General features: G+C 34.9%; 1 protein-coding gene across 18 annotated transcripts in view; it reads right to left on the reverse strand.

Annotated features, from left to right (window-relative positions):
* Window positions 1–25369, reverse strand: part of SOX5 (SRY-box transcription factor 5) — a 1013293-nt gene that overhangs the window by 346638 nt on the left and 641286 nt on the right. For 16 of the 18 annotated variants that reach the window (XM_045466143.1, XM_045466144.1, XM_045466148.1 and 13 more), the window contains one exon: window positions 5880–6111. In XM_045466143.1, the coding sequence (XP_045322099.1) occupies window positions 5880–6111 (232 nt within the window). The remainder of the gene's footprint in view (window positions 1–5879; window positions 6112–25369) is intronic. The other 2 variants (XM_045466152.1, XM_045466153.1) reach the window with 1 other exon arrangement.

Below are 25369 nucleotides of genomic sequence, written 5' to 3' on the forward strand. Positions count from 1 at the left end.
TTTATACGTTGGAGCCTTGCCATAGTGTTATACTTGGTTCCCAGCTATATGTCCAACTTCTATAGAAGATCCAACTTAAGGGGCACCTGGGTGGCTCACTGGGTTGAACGTCTGACTTCGGCTCACAACATCATCTCAGGGTTCGTGAGTTTGAGCCCCATGTCAGGCTCTGTGCTGACAGCTCAGAGCCTAGAGCCTGCTTTGGATTCTGTGTCTCCCTCTCTCTCTCTGCCCCTCCCCTGCTTGTGCTCTCTCTCAAAATAAATAAATAAACATTTTTTTAAAGAATTAAAAATATTATCCAACTTAAAACACTTTTGTCTTCTTTTGATGGACTTCAGGAAGAAAACTGACTCACACTGAATGTTGCTTTATGATAACTAGTATCCCTGCAATGTTTAAACACACTGACATTAAGATAAATCAAATTATTAATCCCAATATAGTATGTCCCAGAGTTTTCTTTAAACAATTCCAAGAAAATATTATCAATACAGACATTACATTATATATTAAAATAGATTAAAACATATTTTCAGATCCAATAGATCTTTAAATGTTAAAAAATGTATATACATGCAATGTTTATTTCATAGGAAATTGAGCTATCTATAACGTGAGCAACTCAAATTATTTTTTAATAAAAATTCTGTACTGTTATAATAAATAATTGTATATTTTAAAAGTCACTGTTGGGAAGCAGCCACTCTAAAGTTACACAAAAGTAGTCACTCAACTCAACAGGATTTTAAGAAGTCAAAAGAGAGTTTGTTTGAGATAAGAGTATACCTTCTGTGAAAAAAACAAACAAAAAAAAAAAAAAACAAAAAAGAGACAATTGACTATTCAGTGACCACAGGTGGTCAAGACTTTCATTTCACATCACATTTGACACTTCAACAACAATCTAACCAGCAGAAGTAGCAATGCAACCAGACAGAAAATGAGCACCAAAATGGTCCCTTAGCTGCCTCTGATGCTGCTACTTAATTTCTCTTCAGACTCCCTCTCTTCCCTTCTGGTGCTCATCTGTAATCACACTGACTGACATGAGGATATGTTTGTTCTCAACAGTTCTTTGCATCATGAAATAAATTCATCTGTATCAGAACTATTATTAAAAACCACCAGAATTACAGTGATTCTTGCTTGTCTCTGAAACTCTACAGTGACAGTCTCCAAACCCATGTTTAAAAAGGGGGGAAGGGGACAAGAAGATTTGATTCTCAGTAGAAGTAAAGCCCCATACTGCCCTTCCGCTCATGTCAGAATATGACTCTCCAACCTTGACTTTCACCTTTTTGAAGATTACATGAAAATCAAAATTTGTCATTAATTGCTAATAAGAGCTTCAGAAAAGGAACCCACAAAATCTGTCTTTTACATACCTATGCAATATGTGTCTCAATATTACACTTATTAGAAATATGACAGTTTATTAAATAAATATATGTACATAATCTGAAGACACTTCATCTACGATGTACTCTGAATAATGAGTAAACCATTCCCAGAATAGATGCACCCATAGTATCCACACCAATATAACTGTCTGTGAGCTGCTCTTATTTAGGCATTTAATCCATTTCTCCAAAACATTAAGGCAGTAAACACAACTTCAGAAAGGAAGAATTATATCTTCATTTGACCCAATTCCAAATGCCCGCATACACTGGATATGAACAAACAACCCTAATTTCTCAAAATCTTATATGGCAACAATTGTGAAATGTACAGAACTTTTATTGCAGAAAATATTTTCCAACTTAAATGTTATACAGAGAATAGCTCTATGTAACTTCAAGCCAGCCTTACAGAGATTACTCATCAGTTTTACTTTGTCTCTAAACTATATTGGCAATATAAAATGTGGACCTCTCATGTTTTTTTAAATTTAAGAATAGAGTATGAATGTCACACATAAACAGGCAATGAAATCTGGAAACCTGTTTTTTTTTTTTTCTCCTTAAATTGAACTCTTTGAAATAGAGACCGTGAAACATCGTCTGTTTTCAAAGATATTGAACAGAGAAAAGATAGAAAATGTATTTTCCTGGGGCACCTGGGTGGCTCAGTTGGTTAAGAATCTGACTCTAGATCAGTTCATGATCTTGCGGTTCATCACTTCGAGCCTCACATTGGGCTCTGTCCTGACAGCTCAGCACCTGGAGGCTGCTTTGGATTCTGTGTCTCCCTCTTTTTCTGCCCCTTCACCCTCATGCTCTGTCTTTCTCTGTCTCAAAAATAAACACTAATTTTTTTTAATAAACTGTATTTTCCTACTTAAATAAAAGTTCCTGTTAAGTGAACATGACAATGGCCTACTACCCAGAAAAAGTATAATGCATTTGTGTTGAATAACAATTCTATAAATATATTCAATCATTTTGATAAATGAATAAAATATATAAATCAGCTTAACAGCTGAATATATCATGGCTATTATGACAAACTTTCTGAAGCATTCTGAATATATTATGTTAGTATATTCTACTTTAGTTGTTAAATTTCTGGAAAATCAGCATATTCACCATGAATAGTGCCTTAACAACTCTGCCCAAAACATATTCACTATTTAATCATCCATATGAACTCTGCCAGTAATTAGTAATCACACACTAAGTATCTATTATGTGGTAAGTATCAGAAATATACTCATATATGTCATATATATGATTTGTATGACTGTGCCTTCAAGGAGAAATACAGTATACAGACAGGCAAACATACAAACACATAAATTATAATGTAGGCCATGAGAAAAGAATAAACAAATGTCACAGATAAAAGAATAATTCAGCAAGCATTCTGCTTGGGAAGTCAGTGAAAGTATCCCAAAAAGAAGCAATTTTTGAACTCAGTCTTGTGGGAGAAACATAGTTCATCAGGAAGGTAAAATCTGAAAAGAGAATGTCTTTCAGGTACAAAGAATAAAGCTGTGTCATTTGAGGTCACCTGGTATGTTTCTGAACCTGTATGAAAAACTTGGCATGACAAGAATACCGGGTCCATGGCCAGATGTGGCAGAAGATCATACCAAAGCCATAGTTTGGTGCTACTCTATACAGAATTTTATGCTAAGCCAAAAGGTTTTAGACTAAATCCTGTCAGAAACAAGGACACACATTAGTTTCCAAAGTGGGATAAATAATCCAACTCATTTCTCAGGGAAACAAGTCCAGTGAATATTGAAAGAAAAACCAGAGAGAGAAGCTAAAACTCTGTGATCATATGACAGACTTTTCCACAGACTTGTCTACTCAAGAGATGAAAAGCTGATGGAATCAAGAAACATTTGAGGCAGGAACAAATTTACAAACTAGTTACACGTGAAGTAAAAGAATCAGTGTTCATGTCACTAAAACTAAGTTAAACCACTTGTATCCTGAGATCAGCTTGTGAATCTGATGAAACCTATGATCTTACTCACATGTATGCATAATACAGAATTGTTCACTCATTTTCAGGAGATCCCATAGGCCCTGGCTAAGAACTGCTACTCTAGATGAAGTTGTTTGGGGAAAAGAGTTGTGTTTTATTCAAATCTATTTCCATAGTGCCCAACAACAACAACAAACTTGGTACAAAGTAGGCAATTCATAGTTTGTATCCAGTTGAACTGAATTCTCCATTAAAAACTGAATGGTTTCCTTTTCACTAACATCCTGCATCACAGCATCCCCTCATGCCAACTTCAGAATGTAACTTAGTATACTTTTCTTATATCCATCCTTGAATAAACTTAAAATAATCTCCCCTTTATCTTTGTGATGTTCTTCTGGTTGTAACTATTTATATCCACTCCTTCAAATTTGTGTGTTTATGTTTAGAGTAATAGCACAAGGCAAAAAACCAAGAAGCACTCCTTGAGAGAACACAATGGTCAAAATATTGAGAGAGGAAAGCTATTAGCAGAGATGCAATGCCAAATACAGGGTATGATCTCCTTACCCTGTTGAACTGTGTACTACCATTTTCTCCTTTCCTTTTCCTAATTTAACCTTTTTGAGAGGAGACCAAAAAGTTGTATCATTGCACATAACTAATATGAACTCACAGTAGAGAAAGAAGGTAGGGATATGGGTAGTATGATTTAGCTTGCCAAATAAGAGATAATCAGATAACAAAATATGCATGTGCTCTTGTGAGGAGCTTGTAATGTTTATAAGCATGGACTCCAAAGCCAGAATGTCTGCGTAAACAACCCTGGTTCTCCTGCATATCAACAGTGATCTAATCAAGTTATTTAACCCCTATGTGCCTCGGTTTCCTCATTTGTAAAATGAGAGCAAAAATAACACCCACTGTATTACTGTGAAGGTCAAATGAGTTAATATGATAATGTGATTAAAATACCACATCTATATAAGTGTTATATAGTGTTAGCTGAAATACTATCCTTGAGGGGAAAATCTTGGCACATAGTCACATACCCAGTGCAATTCTGACCTGTAAGGCTTAAAATGTTGAAAGAGGTATTTAAATCTGATGTGAGTATCAAAGAACAGCATCCATTTCACAGTTATTAGGAGATATCTGATTCTTCTTGTTGATTTAATTCTATATATGGTAATTTAGTAACATAAATAAGTAGGCGTATTTCAGTTCCAAGCACATTTGTGATATATAATAATTTTCTAGAGAAAGCAAAAAAAAAAAAAGATTTCACAGAATCAACCTTGTCTTTATAAGTATGAGAATGTCTGAGGAAACATAATTTTGTTGGTGTAATCTGGTTCATATTAATGGCCCCACCATCCTTGAAGTAGAAGGGGAGAAGGTCACAAAACCCATCTACCCAAGCAGTCATGTTGAAAAGGTGAGGGTGGTTTTATTGGCAGCTAAGTGCCCTGCTACCTTACCAATATGCTGATTGTGTATTTAAGTTCCTAAGAAGGACCTAAAAGCCTTACGTGTGTGTGTATATGTGTGTGTGTGTGTGTGTGTGTGTGTGTCTGTGCGCGCACACGCTTATATGTTTCAGCCAAAGATGCTAAGCCACTTTTCTTCCCTCTCGTCCATGAAACCACAGTTTCCTAATCTTCCGCAATGAGCCAGACCCCAGGACAAGGGGCCAGATAAGTTATCCTGAGTTGCAAATTCAGGAATAGGATGCACCAGGGAATTACCAAATTATAAAAACAGCGTGAATGAGACTGAGTTAGAAATTATTGCAGTCGCATTAAAAAACTGTAGTTTCTATAAAATATATTCTTCTATAATATTCCCAGTACCATAAGGAATACTGGAATCCAATCTGGGCAAAGCAAAGAATTGAAAAACATTGATTTATCATGGTGGAGATGTTCAAAATATGTTGTAACTCTATCCAGAAAAACCTTTTTTTATTACTTATTTTTTGAGAGACAGAGAGAGACAGAGCATGAGTGGAGGAGGGGCAGAGAGGGAGTCACATAATCCAAAGCAGGTTCCAGGCTCTGAGCTGTCAGCACAGAGCTGGATGCGGGGCTCGAACTCACGAACCGTGAGATCATGACCTGAGCCGAAGTCAGGCGCTTAACTCACTGAGTCACCCAGGCACCCCCAGAAAAACCTTTAATAGGAATACTGTGACATCTCACTTTCATGCTAACTTTAAATGTGCTATTTTAACATTATTCTTATATGTATGTTTTTTTCTTCTAATTAACTTGTAAGTGTCTCAACGGCAAAATTCTTGAAAAACAGGGGAAAAAAGCATCTTCTACTTCCTACTGGAATCTATTTACTTATAAAGAATTCTAAGAGGTTAGGAATGAATCTTGTGTATGGCTGTTAAGTAGATGATAATTCTAAAGCAAAAGACTGAAGCCAAACTTATCAGAGGAGCAAACTGGTCAAAAAGTGAGTGTAGGCACAAGAGACCATGAGCAACCTACCATTGTATTGTGCTGAGAGGTGGGGGTCCTATGGCCACAAGTCTCTTGCGTCAGCAGAGAAACTGGCTGAAATTCCTCAGAGTGAGGCTTGTTGGGAAAACTCACATGCAAGGGAAGGTGAAAGGCTGGGAGCCCGTCACTCTCCTCTTCTTCCACTTTCTGTCTGCTTGTCACCATGGCTACCTCTCCATCTGCTTCCCCATACGGAGAGGCTGGTCGCTTGGAAGACATCCTGGAAGGAACAAAAGAGGAGAAAATAATGAAACCTCCACATAAATCCTTAATGCCGTCATTGTGTGGTTAGGGGCCATTGTAACAGAAATGCCTTTTTGTGCTGGCAGAGAGCAGGAAACCATCCAAATACCACTGCAAAGCGCACACAATCAGAAACAATGGCCAAGCAGGTAGCAACAGAACAGTGCTTGTTTGTTGTGAGAATAATACACTAATATAGCACTCTCTTGTATTCTGGCTTCTTAAACAAGAGAATTCACCTAAGAACACTGCATAAGGAAAGACCATTCCATTTTAAAGGGAAAAAAAAAGCAAAACATACCCATCTAGTTTTACACTTTGATAGACCTCATTGAAGACAGAACATCTATGAATAACAAATACTGTCGGCAGCTAAAAGAGGGAAAAGAACTAAAATTTCTTTCATCAAAAAATAAACAAAATAAATGAATGGTGGCCATTATAACAAATTTGCATTTTATTAAAAGTAAGATTATTATGGCATGTAGAAATAAATATTAGTTATAAGCAAACCTCAGACTTCATGACAAAAAGTTTGATATTTGCTTAAAGCTTATTAAGAATTGAATAAATTTTACAATTGCCGTTAATCTTGAAACATTTGAGGATTTTTCTTCCCTTGCCTCCCCATTTATTTCTAATATCACATATGCAAAGTGGTAAAAAAAGTGAAAATATAAAAATATTTCAATTTTCATTTCCACGATGCTATCAAAGATTTAGAGGTGGATTCTAGACTTATTTGCTCTTTAGAATACCTAAGTAAGACAGGGAAATCAAATAAAGATGTTTGGTTTTGATGAGCTAATGCCTATAAGAAAATTCACTTACATAATTAAATTAAACACTTTTTTTTTGTATTTGAGTCTGACTAAGAACACTATTAGAGCTTAAAATATGTGGCAATTATTCTTAAGCAGATAGTTCCCTTTCTTTTCACTACAAGAGTTATATAGAAGTAGTATAGAGTTAAAATTTCTAATTAAAGAAAAGAACTCTTGTATTTACAACTTGATCTGACCTTGAGAAAGTTGTTATTTTGCTTAACAAAGAGTGTTACCTAATCATCCATTCTTATTCTAGACCAGGCAGGAAAGTCTTAACTGCCACACTGCTTCTTTCATATATAACCCTGATTTTTAGATTTAAAATTTACTATAAAAAAAGATGCTCCTAATCATTGCTGAATAATACTATTCTTAGTGTTAAAAGTTTCAAAGGAATAGAGTATTCGAGTACTGCAGATACTCTACTAAGAATAATAGCACAGTTTAAAAAAAAGTCCGTGGAATCAGACAAACATGAATTAAAATAATGATTCTACTACTTGCTAGCTGTGAGACTTACCTTGAATCTATATCAATTCACTCATCTTTAACCCTTGAATCTATCTCAATTTACTCATCTTTAAAATGAGATGTAAATATTTTCTGCTAATGCTTTGTGAGACTAAACTGTGTAGTGTATGCAAAATGACTTGTAGAGCATTCAGCACTAAGTAGACACTCAATAAACCATGGATACTATTTACTTTAAAACTTTAGGGGCGCCTGGGTGGCTCAGTAAGTGAATCATCTGACTTCGGCTCAGGTCATGATCTCATAGTTCGTGGGTTCAAGCCCTGTATTGGGCTCTGTACTGACAGCTCAGAGCCTGAAGCTTGCTTCGGATTCTGTGTCTCCCTCTTCTCTGTTCCTCCCCTGCTCACACTCAGTCTTTCCCTACCTCTCAAAAAGAAATAAACGTTAAAAAACTTAAAAAAAAAATTATAGCTACAGTGTAACCTATACCTCCTCTCCTCAAAAAACCAAAAACCCAACACCAAAACTCTCCAAGATGAAGAAAGCACATTGCTTTCCAGGAGGTAAAGCAGGAAATCAATAAGAAATATGAAATCTCCTCATAGAGAAATGCTCCCCGGCCAATCATACCTAGCAACAAACTGATCAAACGTATTTGCAATCGTAAAGAAGAAATACTAATAGCAGAAGTCTTGATCAGCTGAATAACAGGGAGAAAGGAAGAAATGGTGGCTACCAAGTAAGCACTATCTAGAGGAGAAGTAGACTGGGCCATCACATTACAGGTGTCTTTAGCTATTTCTAATCTAATTACTATACTTTACTCCACATATACTCTAAGTGTGGAGGGAGGAAGCAATGGTCTAGAGGTGGAATGGCCCTAGTCTCATTGGCAACACCACATCGATCACCAACTTGAAATATTAAAGTATATGTAATAACTCTAAACACTAGAGAACTAACTTCCACTGTTCTGCTTCTATGCTCTCCAAACAAACTTCCAATTGCCGTGTAGAGAATGAGCTGACAAGAAGAGATTTAAAATACTTAAGGTCTTTGTGAAGCGATTTATCAGAGTAAATCAATAAAAGGACTTTTAATTATTTCTTGTTTTACACATAGTTTGACTCTAAGGGGACCCTGCATTTATTATACAAGCCATAGTATTTATGGTCTGTGTAGCCATTATCACTGTTGGTGAAATTAATAAATTGGTATTCTGGTGTCTACCTCAGTCATGTGTACAATAAGTCTCTTAACTGTCCAAAAACTCCAGGCTGTTGGCAAAAGCTAGTCTCCGGGTTATTAAAGTAGAAAGCTAGATCAGCTCGCCTTTCCTAAGTTAATACAATTCTATGACCTTCAGAAGGCATGACTTTTTTGCTGATCTCTACTTTCTGTATAGCATTATTAATGATTATGAAAATTGAAAGTCCAAAAGTAGACATAAGGTAAATATGGTAAATAGTTAAGACACTGCTACTCTTCTCAAAACATCTTGTCATTTCAGTATCTAAATTATCTTTATGTACCACTGGATAAACAGTCTCTCTTTCTATATATATCATTCTACGGAGCAAAAGCGTAAGGTCTCAAACACTAAACACGAAGGAGTCGTGATGCCAGAAGGCAAATGATTCTAAACAATTATATATTTTATGCTTATTTCAATTCCATTTTCAGACACTTACAGAATGTTCTTAATGTGCTCAAGATGAGAATCTTTTCATACAGTTCAGGTAAAAGATTTCTTAAAGATTAAAAAAAATATGGTGACAAAAATGCCATAGTTCAAAAATAGGCTATTAAGTCAGAAAAAAGCAAATACTTAAATTATAGAGAGAGCTATCAATCTGCCTACATTCATGTTTTGTCTGACTCATAGTACTTCTAAAAGTATTGATCACAAATCACCAATAGTGTTAGATTCTTAAATTTTTGTTCATCTACCAAACAGTTTCATTCTGGAGAGAAGAAAGTCTCGTTAATTAAAAAAAAAAAAAAGTACTTTCGATGTTATGTTATTGTTTATTCTGGTCTCCACTTTATTTCTGATTTTCTTTGTTAGGGATTTCCTTCCTCCACTATATTTCATCTAAGTTTCTTCTTTTTCTAGTTCCTTGTGGTGTAATTTTGTTTATTGGAAACGTTTTCTTAACACAAGCATTTATGGCATAAATTTCACTCTAACATCTGCTTTTGCTGCATCTATAGGTTTTTGAATATTGCATTTTCCTTTTCTTTGGTTGTGAGACATAGTCTGATTAGCTGTTAAAAAAATGTCTTACTTATTGTAAAATTATCTACCGTTGGAATTGTTAAGCTTTCTGTCAATGTTTACTTCATGTATGTTGAACTTGTGTTTTACCCATGCATATTAACAATGATTATATCTTCTTGATAAAAAGCAAATAATAAAGGAAGATACATTCCTTTTCTTATTGAAAAGAAGTCATGTCACTTTCCATGCATTGGTTATCTGGGATACGTAGGGCTCCAATTCGTGTGACTGCTTATGTGGCATGACTGTGTTACACATAAGTGTTGCAGCGCATGGACATTTTGGAACCATCTGAAGAGCTAGGCTGAAGCATGTTCTTATGTATTGATCCTGAGATGACTTTTGTCATTCCTGTGGTAGGTGCTAGACTTGCCAATGAATAAAACGCAGACTTCAAAGAAAATGACATGAGACAGACAAATATAATCCAGTGTGAAACTAACCCATGGAGGTAATAATGATATAATAGAATCTTTAACTTGGTTTTGTGTACAGACAAGAAAATCTTTTTTAAAAGAACTGGTGTCTAGTTCTAGGGCAAAAGGGGATCCTCAAATCAACACCATTTACTGATTGCTTACTATGTGCAAGACACTTACCTAACGGGAATAAAAATGTGTAATTTAAGGTCTCATTTATGCACTGGTTGAGAAGATTTGGAGAAATAATAATGAAAGACAGTTCAGGTTAAGGGCCAAATGATACTACATCTAAACACCTGAGGGCTTCACGAGGCCCAGAGGATCCTGGAATACTTAGAGGAATGGTTGACCATCCGAGTTTTGGGGGGAAAAGAAGGTCAAATGGGAAGTCTGGGATAAACAGCGTGGGAATTTCATGTAGGAAGTAATGATACAAGCAAAGATGCAGAGATACTTTCAGAAAGTACAGTGTAAATTTAAGTCTCAAGATTACTGGGGAAAAAAGGACATTGAGGAATATGGACTAAATCCTGTCTTTAGACTATAACATTCCTGGAGTTGCTGAGTTACATGCATGGAATAGATAGAAAACAGCTTCCCTTCTAAAGGGCAACTTGCTTTCACATGAAGTCACTTTTCCTTTATTTGTCTTTGTAACACAATCTGCACAATCAGGCCACTCTAGTCCATATGTGAAAGTGATTTTAAAACTACTGGAGTCCTTTACTATTGGCTAAAGGCTCTCTGGGTGCACTGTAATCACTCCGTAAGTAGGATGTCCCCAACAGTACTCAAACATGCACAGCAAACTTAAGGATAGGGAACAGGGTACGAGATTGCAACATAAACTAAACCATTGGTTCTCAACGTTGGCTGCAAACTAGTATTAAATACTGCTGCCTGAGTCCCACCGCCAGGCATTCTAATGTTATTGGTTCTGGTGTGGAGGTGGAGTATCTGAATTTTTTAAATTTGGTGATTCTAATACACAGTCAAGGTTGCAAGCCATTTGCACTAGTCAGATTAAAGCTCCTCACTCAAGATTTCCAAACTGTAATTCCTGAAGCCTGTGAATATGTTACCTTACAATACAAAAGATACTTTGCATATGTGATTAAGTTAAGGTGATTGACATGAGATTATTTTGGCTATTCTGGGTGGGCCCAAAGTAATCATAAAAGTCCCTACAAAGAGGAGAGGGAGGAGAATCAAAGTCAGAGAGAGTGACTGGAAGATACTACCTAGCCGGCTTTAAAAATGGATGAATTGGGGCTGTGAGCCAAGGAATAAAAGTGGCCTCTAGAGGCTAGAAAAAGTGATAAAAGATTCTCTCCTAAAACCTCTAGAAGGAATGAGCCCTGTGACTGGAAGACCTGTGGCCTCCAAAACTGTAAGTGTATAGATTTGTATTGTTTAAACTACGAACCTTGTGCTAACTTGTTACAACAGCAATGGGAAACTAATACACAATGTACACATTATTTCTTTCCCAGCTGGTATTTCCTCAATCTGAAATCTTCTTAACCCAGACAGATATACACTTGCCTGTTCTCTGACTCCATTTAGAGCCAACACCATTTCCCAGCCACGCCTTCCCTGGTTGCTCCTCCTGAACCAGCACCTCCTCATTCTATTTAGCACCTTGCCCCTCATATATGTTTATTTATTATCTGTCTGTCCCGCCATAAGTCCCAAGAGGGAAGACTTTCTTTTTGTTCAGAGGTTCATACCCAGGACTTAGAATCCTTTCTGAAGATAGCAGTTTTTCAAGAAATATCTGTTACCTGAAAGCTACCATCTAAAACCGACAACTCTCTTACTATTCTCTAACTATGAATAATTGTGAGATCTAGTCCTACAAGACAAGCATGCTTAGGAAATATCTTCATATTGTCATAGAAAAAGGAAATCCAGTTAAGGGATAATGTCTGTGTAAAGGAATTGGCAAACTTAGTTGAATTAGGTTATTAAAATACTTGTGAAAAAAATCTTAGTCATTTTTTAAATGTCTATGTAAACTATAAACATGAAGTAATTTTATGAAAGAATGCTACATGGTTAATTATCACCAGACCTATTACTGAGGGCTCACCTATTTACTGCTTTAGAATATGTTCCTTAATTCAACTCTAAAAAATGACAGCACAAACCAAGTGAAAGGAATTCGTATATGGAACAAACATAAGATGGAAGGCTTAGAATAGGAAATGCTTTCCTTCCATAACAGTTTTCCTTTCAAATTTTTCTTTCTCTAAATATTTTAACCTTTGATTAATTCAGAGATAAAATCCTAAGAAGCAGTGCCTTCTCCTGGTTATTCTTTTGGAATGATGATAGTATTCACTGTAAGGTTTGTAGTTAGGTATAAAAACTTGCTAAATAAATAAATAAATAAATATCTATAAAGAACAAACTCAGATTCCTGCTCTTCTACAAAGCCTTCCCTTCCACGACGGTTGAAGTGACTTCACCCCACCTCAAACAACATCATTAATTCTCATTATTAGTTTACATGAAAAACTGAACATCAGTATAACCTATGACATTCATTCAATAGTTTATGTTTCTTTTCTTCTTAGTACATGCAGTATCTGAAACTAGAACACAAACACGGGAAATGCAAGAATATCATTTGTTTGAATTTCTTGGAATCCCCATGACATGTAGCCTGTCTTCCACTTAATACGATTTCAGTAAGTATAGTTCTACTTTTAACCATTTCACCTGATTTTCCCAAGATTAAGGCTAAAGCTATGACTGTATGATAAAGGTCTTTCCAAATGTGCCGTGTTTTTTTTTCTCCCCCAAATAGTCTAATCTTCTATGCTGAATGAGATACAGATTAATTATATGGCAATACAATTTCTAGCACACAGTGTATTTTCCTATGAATAAATAAATGAATTGCATGAGTGTCTATTTTGTGCCAGGCAATTTATCTTTATGTTATGGAGGAAACAGGCAACTTAGATATGAAGACCCTTCTGGGTTACTGCTAAGGAAGTACAGTTTAGATGGAAATAGAAGCTATATACCCACTCATCCATTTATTCATTAATGGTAAAACATTTATTGAAAGACTACCATGTGCTTGCAGATAACAATGTAATTAAGAAATCAATAAATAATATTTTAAGGTAAATGACTTTTTATAAATGTGAGTACTATGGGAGACAGATAATAGCAAGAAGATGTCTCACTAAAATAATCAGAGAATGCTTCCTACAAATTACAAGAATTCAACAGGGTAATGAAGGATGGGTCCGATGTCAATAGAGAAGACGAGAAGCTTCCAGACAAGATAAATGACATTAGCCAATTAAAAAAATTTATAGAATGATAGATATGGCATGGTTTGGCGAATAGTTTAGTTTAAGCAGAAATTTCTAGGAGGACTAAATGCAGATAAGGATGAAAGGCAGGGACTAAATGACAATGATTCTGATTAAATCCTGTCTCTTTTAAATGGCTAAAGCAAAATTTGAAAGTGAAACTGAAGGCAGAAGGGGGCTGGTGATGGTTTGTGATCCCCAGAGTAACACAATTGAAACACTATTTTAGAAGGAAAAATCCTCAGACGTTAGTAACTGATAGAAGATTGAGGGTGGGAACCAGAAAGGGAGAACAAGTGAGAGAGATAATTCAAACATAAAGAGATTGCTGGACTGTATAATTGAGAGAAAAACACTGCTAATAAGAAATACATAAAAACTAGAGAGAAAGGCCAATTTGGAAGAAAATATGAAATCCAAGTTTTAGAAATAAATCTTTGTTGATTGCAAGATTTTAAAAAAGAAACAGCAGGTACCAGAAAATGGAGAACTTCTGTGGAAGTAACTGAGGCAGCATGGTCTTTGAAACACCAGTAAAGAGTTAACAATAATTGTAATTATTTCTGATTGACTTCTTCCACAATGCTCCAAGTCAGTTTATTTATTGTTCTTGTTTTATAAAATAGGAAACAGAGTCACAAATTAGATATCTTTTCTTGCACTATTTGGTCTCCGCACAATAATAGGCAGCACCTCAAGCACAGAACTGTCTCTCCAAGGGAAAAACTGGAAAAAAAATAGAGCGAGGGGGAGGAAACCTTGCAGTCTATCCTACTAAGGGGGATCAGTGTATAAAAAGGATTAGCAAAAAAGAGAAGTCAAAGTGATAAGCAAAGCAGCATAATTATTCTTTAAAACAATTCTACCTAACCAAACATTCGTTAGATGAACTTCTAAAATCCTGGACCATGACATTTATTTAACTTACAACGTCGTTAATTGCTCTCCTAAATAACTGTTTTCACTACTTACTCTCTCGTGTTACATTTCAAGCACAGCAGAATGCAGTTTTAAAATGACAGAAAATATTTGAAGGATGCATCTTAAGGGAACAATGAATATGGGACATTAAAAAACAAAATAAAAACTGACAATCCTTCATATCCACAGATTATACTGCTCTTCTAGAAGTTATGGACCTCAAGTTTTTCTAGTAATAAGACTATTTGTACAAGACATTTACATTTACTTGTCTGGTCTCTTCTGTAATTAAGGTTGTTGTGAGAAAGCTAATCAAGATTAGGAATGAAACTCTACTGTTTACCAAAGGTATTTTCACAATAGAATATTACTTATCTAATAAGGGAAACCAACATAGACATTTAGCATGTCTAGGCACATTTTGATCCAAATGAGTGAAACAACCAATACTTCCTGCGTGACTTATAAACACAGAATTACAAAAAAATTAGCATATCATTTAAAGAAATAATAGTTTCATTATTCTTATCTATGAATTTCAATTCTTATTATTCATATTTCATGGTTCAGCCTTTCTGCTTCCCTCTTACATGTTTTGAACATCTTCATTTTCCTACTAAGAGTCAGCTTTGTGTTTACTTTGTGAACATTCCATGTCAATTTTATAAACAAGTCTGTCATATATAATATTCAGAAGACTTTTAAGTTGCGGAAACCTTATTTGTGGTAAACATGCAGACTTTCCAACTTGTATAATATTTTTTTTCTTTTATCCATAAATCCTCCTTGCCATCAGCTTCTGATACAGAACATGCCAATCTCTATACTTCTCTACACTTTGCTTCCCGCATACAAAGACCTCACTCATTATATTGTCATTTACAAGCATGAACAAGTTCATCAGGTCCTCGCATAAACTATAAATGGAAGTAGAAACACAGATTTCATAGAAATATAAAAATGGACAACACCAAGTAATAAATAAGACTAGACTCCCTTGTCACTCTCGGTACACATTTCATCACGAGAGTAGAAACTTATTTCTACTAGTATTTATAAACAAAACTTACCATACCATTGAAATCTAAAAACAAAAGTAATTTTTGAACTACAGCTACATAACAATAAATTTATTATTCTCTTCTGAAATATAATTTGAATTTACAGAAAAATGTTAATACATATTATAACAGTTTAAATTGTACTTAAAACTGCTAAATAAAAATGTTATAGTCACCAAGAAATTTCAAAGGGACCTTTACCAAGGCTGTTGCCTGTGTTTACCTTGTCATGTGTTTAGTTTCTGAGATGTTCTCTGCATTGACATCAAGGAGTTCACTGTACCATCCCTTCTTTCTGGTAAGAATGGCACTGCTTTTAACTTCTTTACCACCTTTGTGCCCTTCTCCTCACTGGCATGTCTGCCCTTACCAAAGAGCATTCCCAGCCTTCCCCCCCACCCCCCGCCAAAGAGTTAGACATGGAGGGAAGTATAAGAACAAGGAAAAAATGAGGAGGTACAGGGTTCTTTGCAAAAGGGGTGGTGACAAAAGCAAAAATATCAGAAGTCAAAGAGAGAGAAGACTGAGAAATAGAATTTAATTCTTTTTAATACCTGAAAGAAATGAGTGCCTCTTTAGGAGTTGGACAAAGGATATTTCAAAAGTGCTTGAATTAATGTGCCTAAAGTAAGCAATACAATTCAGTTTAAAAGTCGCATTTGTTTTTGTTTTCTAAACAAGAGAGAGAAAGAACCGAAGGTAAGCATTTGGAAGCAGTTTATGATAGCAAAACTCCATCCTACAATGATTCAGAATTCAAAATTCGATTCTCTCTCCACTTCCTTTTCTTACTATTTCACTGATAATTACAAATCACTAAAGATTTCACTCCAAAATTAGACCATGTATTATTGGATGAAGACTCTCAGAAAATTTTCTAAATAAAAAGATTGCTTTATTATGAGTAACATAATAGTTGGGTTCTAGAGCCAAAATTTATCTAAACAAATGATCTGCCAGTTAAAACTTCTCATCTTTATGTTTTATTGTGTTATTTTAAAATTAATCCACACTTGCTAAGTGCCTAAAACAATAGTATTCGTGATAAATAAAAAGGTACAAAGCGTATTAAATTTAATTAAACCCTATTGTAACCATTCCATAATGTTCTAATGTTTAGAAAAGTTCATGCTAAGTCTGACAAGATTGGAGGGAAACTGATCACAAGAACATTTGATTCCTAAATACAAAGTCACTTTCATAAAGAGAAGAGCGAGCAAACATTTTTACAGAATTCTACATTTTTTTGAAAAAATTACTGAAACTTTTCTCATGATTTACAACACAAGAATATAGCAAGAAGTACTTCCCACTTAAAAATAAATCCTGACTTCTTGACTTCTTCAATAATTATTATAATTTTATTTCCTTGTCTCAAAAATAGGTGCACCTAAATTTGAGTTATTAAACATTTGATCGCAGAATCTTTTCAATTGTCAAAAACACTAACTTTCAACTAAATCTACCTGAAGAAAACATAATACAAATGATTAAGACCTTTAAGTGTTGAAGAGAAATTTCTTTTAAGTTGTAGGTAAAATGACCAATTACATGAGTTGTGCAGAAGACAATACAAAACTGTAAACAGCAATTTGCTGTGAATTACATAATCCATGTATTGGTATACATTTGCCATTAATCAGAAACAAACAGAAAAAGAACAATTAACCTTCACTCATCTACAAGTTAAAAGTATCAAAGTCCTTTTGTTCTGATTATTTATAAATTACTTTGAATAATCTAACATTAAGATTTGTGGTTCTAACACTTGTTATTACAGTTAGAAAGGGTATACTTTTTGAGGAAATAAAAAGCTTTTTTCCATTGGAGTATGGGTTTTGCCTTTCTGACAGCTCCAAGTCCACAGGATGTGGAAGGATGATTTAAATTTTACATCAAAACTGTGACTGCACTAGACTTTTTCCCCCTTCTCAAGGGAGGCATTGTTCTTGCCTTTCCATAACCAGGCGTGACAGTGCCAGACTGGAGTCATACGGCTGGTCTCTGAGTCAGCGTGAAAGTGCTCACCTCCTGAGTTTCCCCAGATGCTCGGCTCCTTGTGAGTCTGAAAGCTGAGCACTGAGTAGCCACATACTCCATTCCTGGGACAGATAGAGGATCGAAGGGACAATGATCTAGTGATTAGCAAAACCATCTCTTCCAGTATGTGCTGTAAAACTCTTTTATTAAGAATTTAGTAAGAGGTAACAATAAAAAAAAAACACTGTGTATTTAATATCAGTACCACTTTTCTGAACCAAAAGTTGGGACAAATTGTTTAACTAGTAGTTGTGTGCTTCTGAGATAAAGAAATAGAGGAAGTCTAAAAAATCAGAAGCTTTTAGAATTTTCTGAGACACATGGTTGCCACATGTATGAATTTCAGGTTATAGCAACTGGACAGAATAGTGAAAGAATACTATATGAAATGCCTATCTATTCTCTAGATCTCTAAAAAGGTACCTTTAAAAATTGTCTGTAGAATCCCTGGAAAGGAACAATCTTTTCTGTTATCACAATAATTGGTAATGAAACAGGGATTAATTCTGTTTCTATTGTTCTGTTCTCGAATGAACCTTTCAGGAAAGTTTGAGAGGTGTCTGTATATTTTTTTTTTAATTTTTTAAATCTTTATTTAACTTTGAGAGATACAGTGAGGGAGGAACATTAAGAGAGAGACAGAATCAAAGCAGGCTCCAGGCTCTGAGCTGTCAGCACAGAGCCCAACACCGGGCTCGAACATACAAACTGTGAGATCATGACCTGAAACAAAGTGGGCCGCTCAACTGACTGAGCCACCCAGGCACCCTGAGAGGTATCTGTATCTTGTGTATATGTGTGAGCAAGTGTGTGGGGGGGTTGGGGGTGGGGAGAGAAACAAAGAGACAGGGAGAGAGAGAGAGAGAGAGAGAGAGAGACTGAGAGAGAGAAAGGCAGAGACAGAGAAAGAAAAAGAGGTGTGGGAGAAGAAGACTTTACTGTCTAATGATATGTTAATGGAAATTAATTATTTTTTCCTGGACTTCTCTATTAAGGATCTGACAGTACCATCTTAAGCATAAGCATATGCTAACAACTTTCATTTACTGTATAATTCAAAAGGACTGGTTGAGGTTTTACGTATTTTTGAAGAAAAAAAATTACAAAAATAGAAGCAAACTCCTCCCAAGTTATTAGCCCATAAAAAGTAAAGGAAAAAAAAACAAAAGAAATATGATTCTTAAATACTACTACTACAGTGAGTAGCACTAATCTCTTAGTTATTGCTTTCCAAAATAACGCCGCTCAATTTTTTTCATGTTGTTCTCAGGAGGATATGAGTGTCTTTGCATGTTCACATATGCACATATGCACATGTTTGTAATAGCCTATAATAATAGTTCACCATAAACAAAGTGAAAGAAAATATATTTTCATTCTTGAACATCACTAGTCAGGTGAGGTGGATATGGAAAAATACAAACAGAACAAAACAAAACAGTTCTAAGAAAGAAAGAATATCTATTTAGGCTTAATGATATCAATCTCTCTGTAAAAATATCAGGTGAGGTGGATATGCAAAAATATAAAAACAAAGTAAAACAAAACAGTTTTAAGTAGAAAAAATATCTCTTAGGTTTAATGATATTAATCCCTCTGTAAAAATATCATATCAGTTATTTTAATAAGTTGGTCATTTTGGCTCTCTCAGGAAACTCTCCCTATGGCAGAACTGCAAATAGGATATAAAATTCATTTTCCAAAATAATATCCTTAAGTTCTGATTTTGTTTTGAGCCTCCCTCTCTCCTATCTCCTTATCCGAGTTTCCTCTTAAAGTGCCCATCCCCACTCACACTCTCTCTCTCCCCTCTCACATTACTGGCTAAGTCTAAATAAATAGCAAATTGTTCCATAATCAAAAGTGACTTATTCTTAGCATGGTGTATGTCTTGAAATAAAATCTGTGGCATGTTTAATTTATTTAGGATCTAATAATGATGACAAAAATAATTAAGTAACCAATCTAGTTTTAATTTCTTTTGTTTTCAAAGGTCATTGTGAAATCAAGCAAGTTAAGCCTTCAAAAGCAAACCTCTAGAGAATGGTGTGCGTGTGTGTGTGTGTGCGTGTGTGTGTGTGTGTGTGTGTGTGTGTGTGTGTGTTTCCCCCAGCAGAAATGAGAAAGGAGGCTCACAGCTAAAAGGAATACTGAACATCAGCGTCAGATTTGTTAAGAATGACTGTCTAAGTAGTTCAATGAAGAAAAATATTATGACCCTTACCCTCTTTGGAATCCAGAAAAGTCTGACAAGGAAAAGTTTATACATTGCTAAATTGTGGCCAATTTAGGGGACTCTTTCTTTCCATGCCCCATACAGATTTGGTTACAGCTTGTTCCTACAACAGCTGTTGAAAAATGAATGAAGTAGAAAATATTTATGTTATATTCAAAATAGACAGCAAAGAACATATATACAGTGCAAAAATCTTTCCTAGGACAACAGCTTCTAGATGTGACAGACAGGCATGCTATGCAAAGACAGATTTTCTGAACCTCCTGACAAAATGCAGAATTTGCCATTATAATCATGAAAAGTCCAAAAGTAAGGATGCGATGCCAAAGATGGTGAGCATCTATCAACCCAAACTCCAAAACAGCGGGATGCAGCTATGGTTGATGTTACAAGAATGCTGAACCTCTCTATTGGTTCCTTTCATGCCAAAGCCTCTTTGCTTGGATGAATATGAATTAAATCCATAAGCTTTCTTATTTTTCTAGCTTGACCTCTAAACTCATTTTACATCTTAACTGTTTATCTTCTTCCCCCCATTAATCTTTCTGGTTTTAGCACGTTCCCTGTTGTTTTTAGAGGGGAAAAAACTTTAAAAGCATGGCCCATACTGCCACTGTGGATGAGTTAGGAATGTTAACTCTTTTCTATAAATGGGTACAAACTTTTAGTAGTAACCTAAAGGCTACCCATTTCTTGCCCCTGAAGTAAAAATTCAAAGGATATGGCTCATGCCGCACAAAAGACAATCATCAAACTCTTATAAAAGTATGATAAGTATGAAGACATAAAAAGATCCCACTACAAGGTTTACACTACATTTCACACAGGGCTAAGTGTGATGTCACTATCACATTTCCATTAAAAAATTTAAAGTATGTCATAGAGATAAACTTTTTGAAGTAAATCGTTTTTCCTCTTTACTTTCTCTTTTCAATCCGTTCCGTGGCTAAGGATATACAATGCAGCTGTTCTTAAAAATACTATGTCACTATCATAGAAATGTCTAATTTTAGATTGTAATTTTAGTCAGTAATATGAGTTCTTTCTTCTTCTGTTTATTAAAATATAGATGATAAGAAATTTCACTGATTAACACAATCCATTTACTTACATTACCATAAAATCTGTTAGTAGAAAAACCAAAAATTTTAAAGGTGTTCACTTTACAAATCCATAAAAGAAAGAAAAACTAATCAAATGAAAACATCAACACTTTAAAGTTGGAATCTTGCACTTCAGTAGTGTTTACCATTTACCATTTTATACGCAGTCTGCCATATTTTCTGCTGTTCTGTAGTATTTCCCCTGAAGCTTAACAAAGGCCCAGCTGTATAAACCAGTTCTGTCAAAGAACATAGTTAAGGGATGGATAAAACAGGGAGGGGTGTCTAACTGGCTGACCACTGTCTGAGCTTATGAGGATAAAGGAGCCTTGGTGGAGAAAAGTAATCATCCATTGCTTTTTTTTTTTTTTTTTAACCTCATTACCACATGCTAAAACATTTTTTTTCCACTACCCAAACACCCTATTCCAATCCCCTGTGACTTTGTGTTCCAAAGGGGACAAAATCCTCCCCAACATCCCCTTCCCTCCTCTTCTTGTTTTTGTTTGTTTGTTTTGTTTGTTGTTGATTATGCCGATTTTATGTTTATGAAGGCATGATCCTTTAAAGACTTCCTAAAATACTGGTTTCCTCTCCATTAAACCATCCACACACAGTCCCCTGAAAACATTTTAAATGGCTAAATAAACTTACTTGTTTTGGATTCCTTTTTACCAAAATATTATCAACAGCTTTCCATTGCAAGATAGTTATTTCTGCTAAGGACTCTAGAAAATGACGTATCCCTTTAAAAGATAGTAAAGCATCTATAATTGAGGTAGAATGAGTGCTGAAACCCAGCATGCATCTTAACATTTTAAAGAATGTTTCCATAAAATACTTCAAAGAGAGTTGGCTACATGCACACTCAGAGTGTGTAGCAACATGAGATATGGTTCTGAAGTTTGAAGGAAAGTTTAGAGTGAGCTAATTAATCCTTTCAAAACCTAGCTCTCATGTGTCCAAGAACATCAAACTGTGGGGAAGATTTTCCAGAGATTTAAATATGCATTTCCTATTTTCAAGTTTGTCATTCTTACATACTTTGCTGACATTATTTATAAAGGACTGACGCCAAATCTCACTCAAAGGGAGCTACCATAACTGCACTGGTTAAAGAGTCAGCGAAACACATTAAATGCCCAAGGAAATCCCTGGGCAAGTGCCACTAGAACTTATATGGAGAGAACATATCAACTCTAAAGTTCGTTCTATTTCAGGGTGTCCTTTGAGGTTGGGACAAATATTTGAATGTTATTAAATCCTCTATTTATCCAAAGGCTGCTGCAGCCGCACTGTAAGACTTCTTCATCCTGCCCTGTCAGTGACCTAGTGGGATTATCCTTTTTTAGAAGGGGTAAAATATGATTCTTTCACCAATCTTCATACTTTTCTATTCAACGTGAAATGTATACTTATAATACTAAATGCATTTTCTTTAGGGTAAACCATGAATTCCAGTTGCTTTAAGAATCTACCTCTTCCCATATTCATGGCTTGTACAGGTACCAGAGCAATAGTCATTCATACTCCACCTTGCTGCATGTGGTAGTCTAGTTTCAGAAATAACGGAGTCATTTGCTTCTAATAAATGTTTGGTTCTTATGAAACACTCTGAACTTATCAAAGTATATCAAACCAATACCTGCCTATGTCATATTCAACTTATCATACAGGAGAAATGGAATACAGGGGGAAACATATCCCATGGCAAAAGGAAGCAATGTTTAAAAATTCACTTTTATACCATCATAAACTTCTTTCCATGCCTTTCTTTAAAGTACTTACTAAACTGTCTAGAAATAGTTGCAGATAATGTATCCAACTTTTATGAAACCCACCAAAACATTATCTCACAAAAGAAAATGAAGCCACTAAATGTAGTACCATTCTGTGATATCTTAAGAAAATTAATACTAATTAAAATAAGTATTATATATACACTAAATTTTCTCAAAGCACCTGGGTGGCTGAGTTGGTTAAGCATCTGACTTGATTTCAGCTCAGGTTGTGATCTCACCATTTGTCAGATGGAGCCCCGCATGGGCTAATAGAGCGGGGCCTGCTTGGGATTCTCTCTCTCTCTCTCTCTCTCTCTCTCTCTCAAAATAAATAAATAAACTTAAAAAAACAAAATTCGTCAAATTCAATACACTTTCCAAAGAGAATATTTTAATTATACTATTAACATATCCACATTTATACAATCTTTTGCATAAATCAGTAGCAGAATCTTAAATCTGCTGAAACGTGCTGTGTCTTATGCTTTTCTTGCACTTCTTTGCATTCTTATTATGTCAAACAACCATTAATAAAAAGTTTACAGTGATTCAAATATCTATAAAAATGCTTTTTAAGATAACGCATACCTCCTGTTATTTAAATCTTCTTACAAAAAGCAATAAGAACAATAGTATTGTGGGAGACATCTAAAGATATTCTCTAGGACATATTTTTTTTTCACTTTAGTTTTAGAGAAGTATGAATGACTCTCACTACGTGTGCATTGATATGTGCGAGTCACTGTGCTAGATGCTGTATTATTTCTCATTATCAGAACTCTCTATTGGACTAAAGACTAGAATGTAAGAGTTAAAATCATTAACTTCTGAGAAGGAAACATAAAGGTCAATCTTCATGACCTTGAGTTTGGCAATGGTTTCCTAGATTTGACACCAAAAGTAAAAATGACAAAAGGAAAAAAAAAAACTGATAAATTGAACTTCCTCAAAACTATAAACCTTTGTGCTGGACATGATACTATAAAGGAAAAAGCAACCTAAAAATAGGAGAAGATACTTGCAAATCATATATTTGATGAGGGACTTGCTTCTAGAATATACAAAGACTTCTAATAACTCATGTATGTATATATTTACATATACATACATATTTACTAAGTTTATATATATTTAAAAATTATGGGATTACAATTAAAGACAATGATCCATGTTTTAAATAGGCAAGAGATCTGAATAGACATTTCTTTAAAGAAGATTACAAATTGCCAATGAGCACCTAAGAAAATGTTCACTATCATTAGTCATTAGGGAAATGCAAACTAAAAACCACAGTATGATACCACCTTTCATCCACTAGGATGGCTAAAATAAACAAAGGTCAGACAATGACAAGTATTGAAGAGAACGTGGAGACACTGGAACCATCACAGATTGCTGGGAGGAATGTAAAATACTGCTGTTGCTTTGGAAAACTTGGGAAGTTTATAAATAGTTAAAAATAAAGTTATCATATGACCCAGCAATTCTCCCTTCTATGTATACACCTGAGAGAAATGAAAACATATGTCCACAGTAAAACTTGTACACAAATGCGCATAGCAGTATTATTCATAGCCAAGGAAGTGGAAGCCACCCAAACAGCTACCATTTGATGAATGGACAAACAACATGTGGCACCTCCATACATAAAAATATTATTTGGTAATTAAAAAATGAAGGTTGGTACATGTTACCACATGGGTGAACCTAAGAGGAAAAAGCCAGTCACAAAGGACACACAATATATGATTCCATTGCTAGGAAATATCTAGAATACGCAAATCTGTATATAAAGTAGGTCAGTGGTTGCTTAGGAAGGGGGTGTGGTAGAGATGGAAGAGAATGAGGAATGACTGCTAATGTACAAGATAGCTTTTAGAGTGACGAAAATATTCTGAAATTAGGATGTGGTGATACTTACACAACTCTGTGAATATACTAAAAATCATTCTATTATATACTAAATGGGCTTGGTATAATAATCTCAAAAAGTAATTTTTTAAAGCTACAAAGTAGACATTATTGCCTCCATTTTATCTATAGAAACAGGCTCAGAGCTGTTACATAATTTGATAGAAGTCTTACTGAACTAGAATTTGGAGCTAGATCTGACCCAAATATCACCACATTTTCATTATAGAACATCTTTTTTTATGAAGGAACTTAAATATATGCTTTAAAACTGATTTTTTTCTCTAAAAAGTTAGAAGTATATTTATCATTTCTGTTGCTTGTGTTTGGATACAAGCTTTTATAGAACATTGTGGTTAGACCCACATTAAGCACAAGTCCTTTTTTTTTTTTTTTTCTTCTCCTGACATTTTTTTCATTACTTTCTTTTAAACACCCTCTTTGTAACATTATCTTTTTGGAACTATGATAAGCAAATATTTAATGATTGTTCTAAATGAAAACACTGCACAAAATCAGAATTTATTCCTAAGGCACACAGGGCACATGATATCCTATTCTTCCATATGTTCTCAGTGGTGGGTTATCTATTTTTATGTTGATTCTTACCAATCTCTTCATTTAAATGTTTAGAAAAGATACGTGTTACCTTACTGTTATCATAGTTCAGTCTGGAGCAGTTTAACCCAGTATAACAATCCTATGAACACAGGTGAAATTTTAGGAAGGTAACTTCACCTCCAGGTTATCTGAAGAAATTTCTAAGGATTCACAGCCTTTGTAAGTAATTTGTGGGATAATCTCCAAAATAATTATCACTAGGTGTTAGTATGTGTTTTTTTTTTC

This window comes from Leopardus geoffroyi, chromosome B4 (genome assembly GCF_018350155.1).
Source record: "Leopardus geoffroyi isolate Oge1 chromosome B4, O.geoffroyi_Oge1_pat1.0, whole genome shotgun sequence".
Taxonomy (NCBI): domain Eukaryota; kingdom Metazoa; phylum Chordata; class Mammalia; order Carnivora; family Felidae; genus Leopardus; species Leopardus geoffroyi.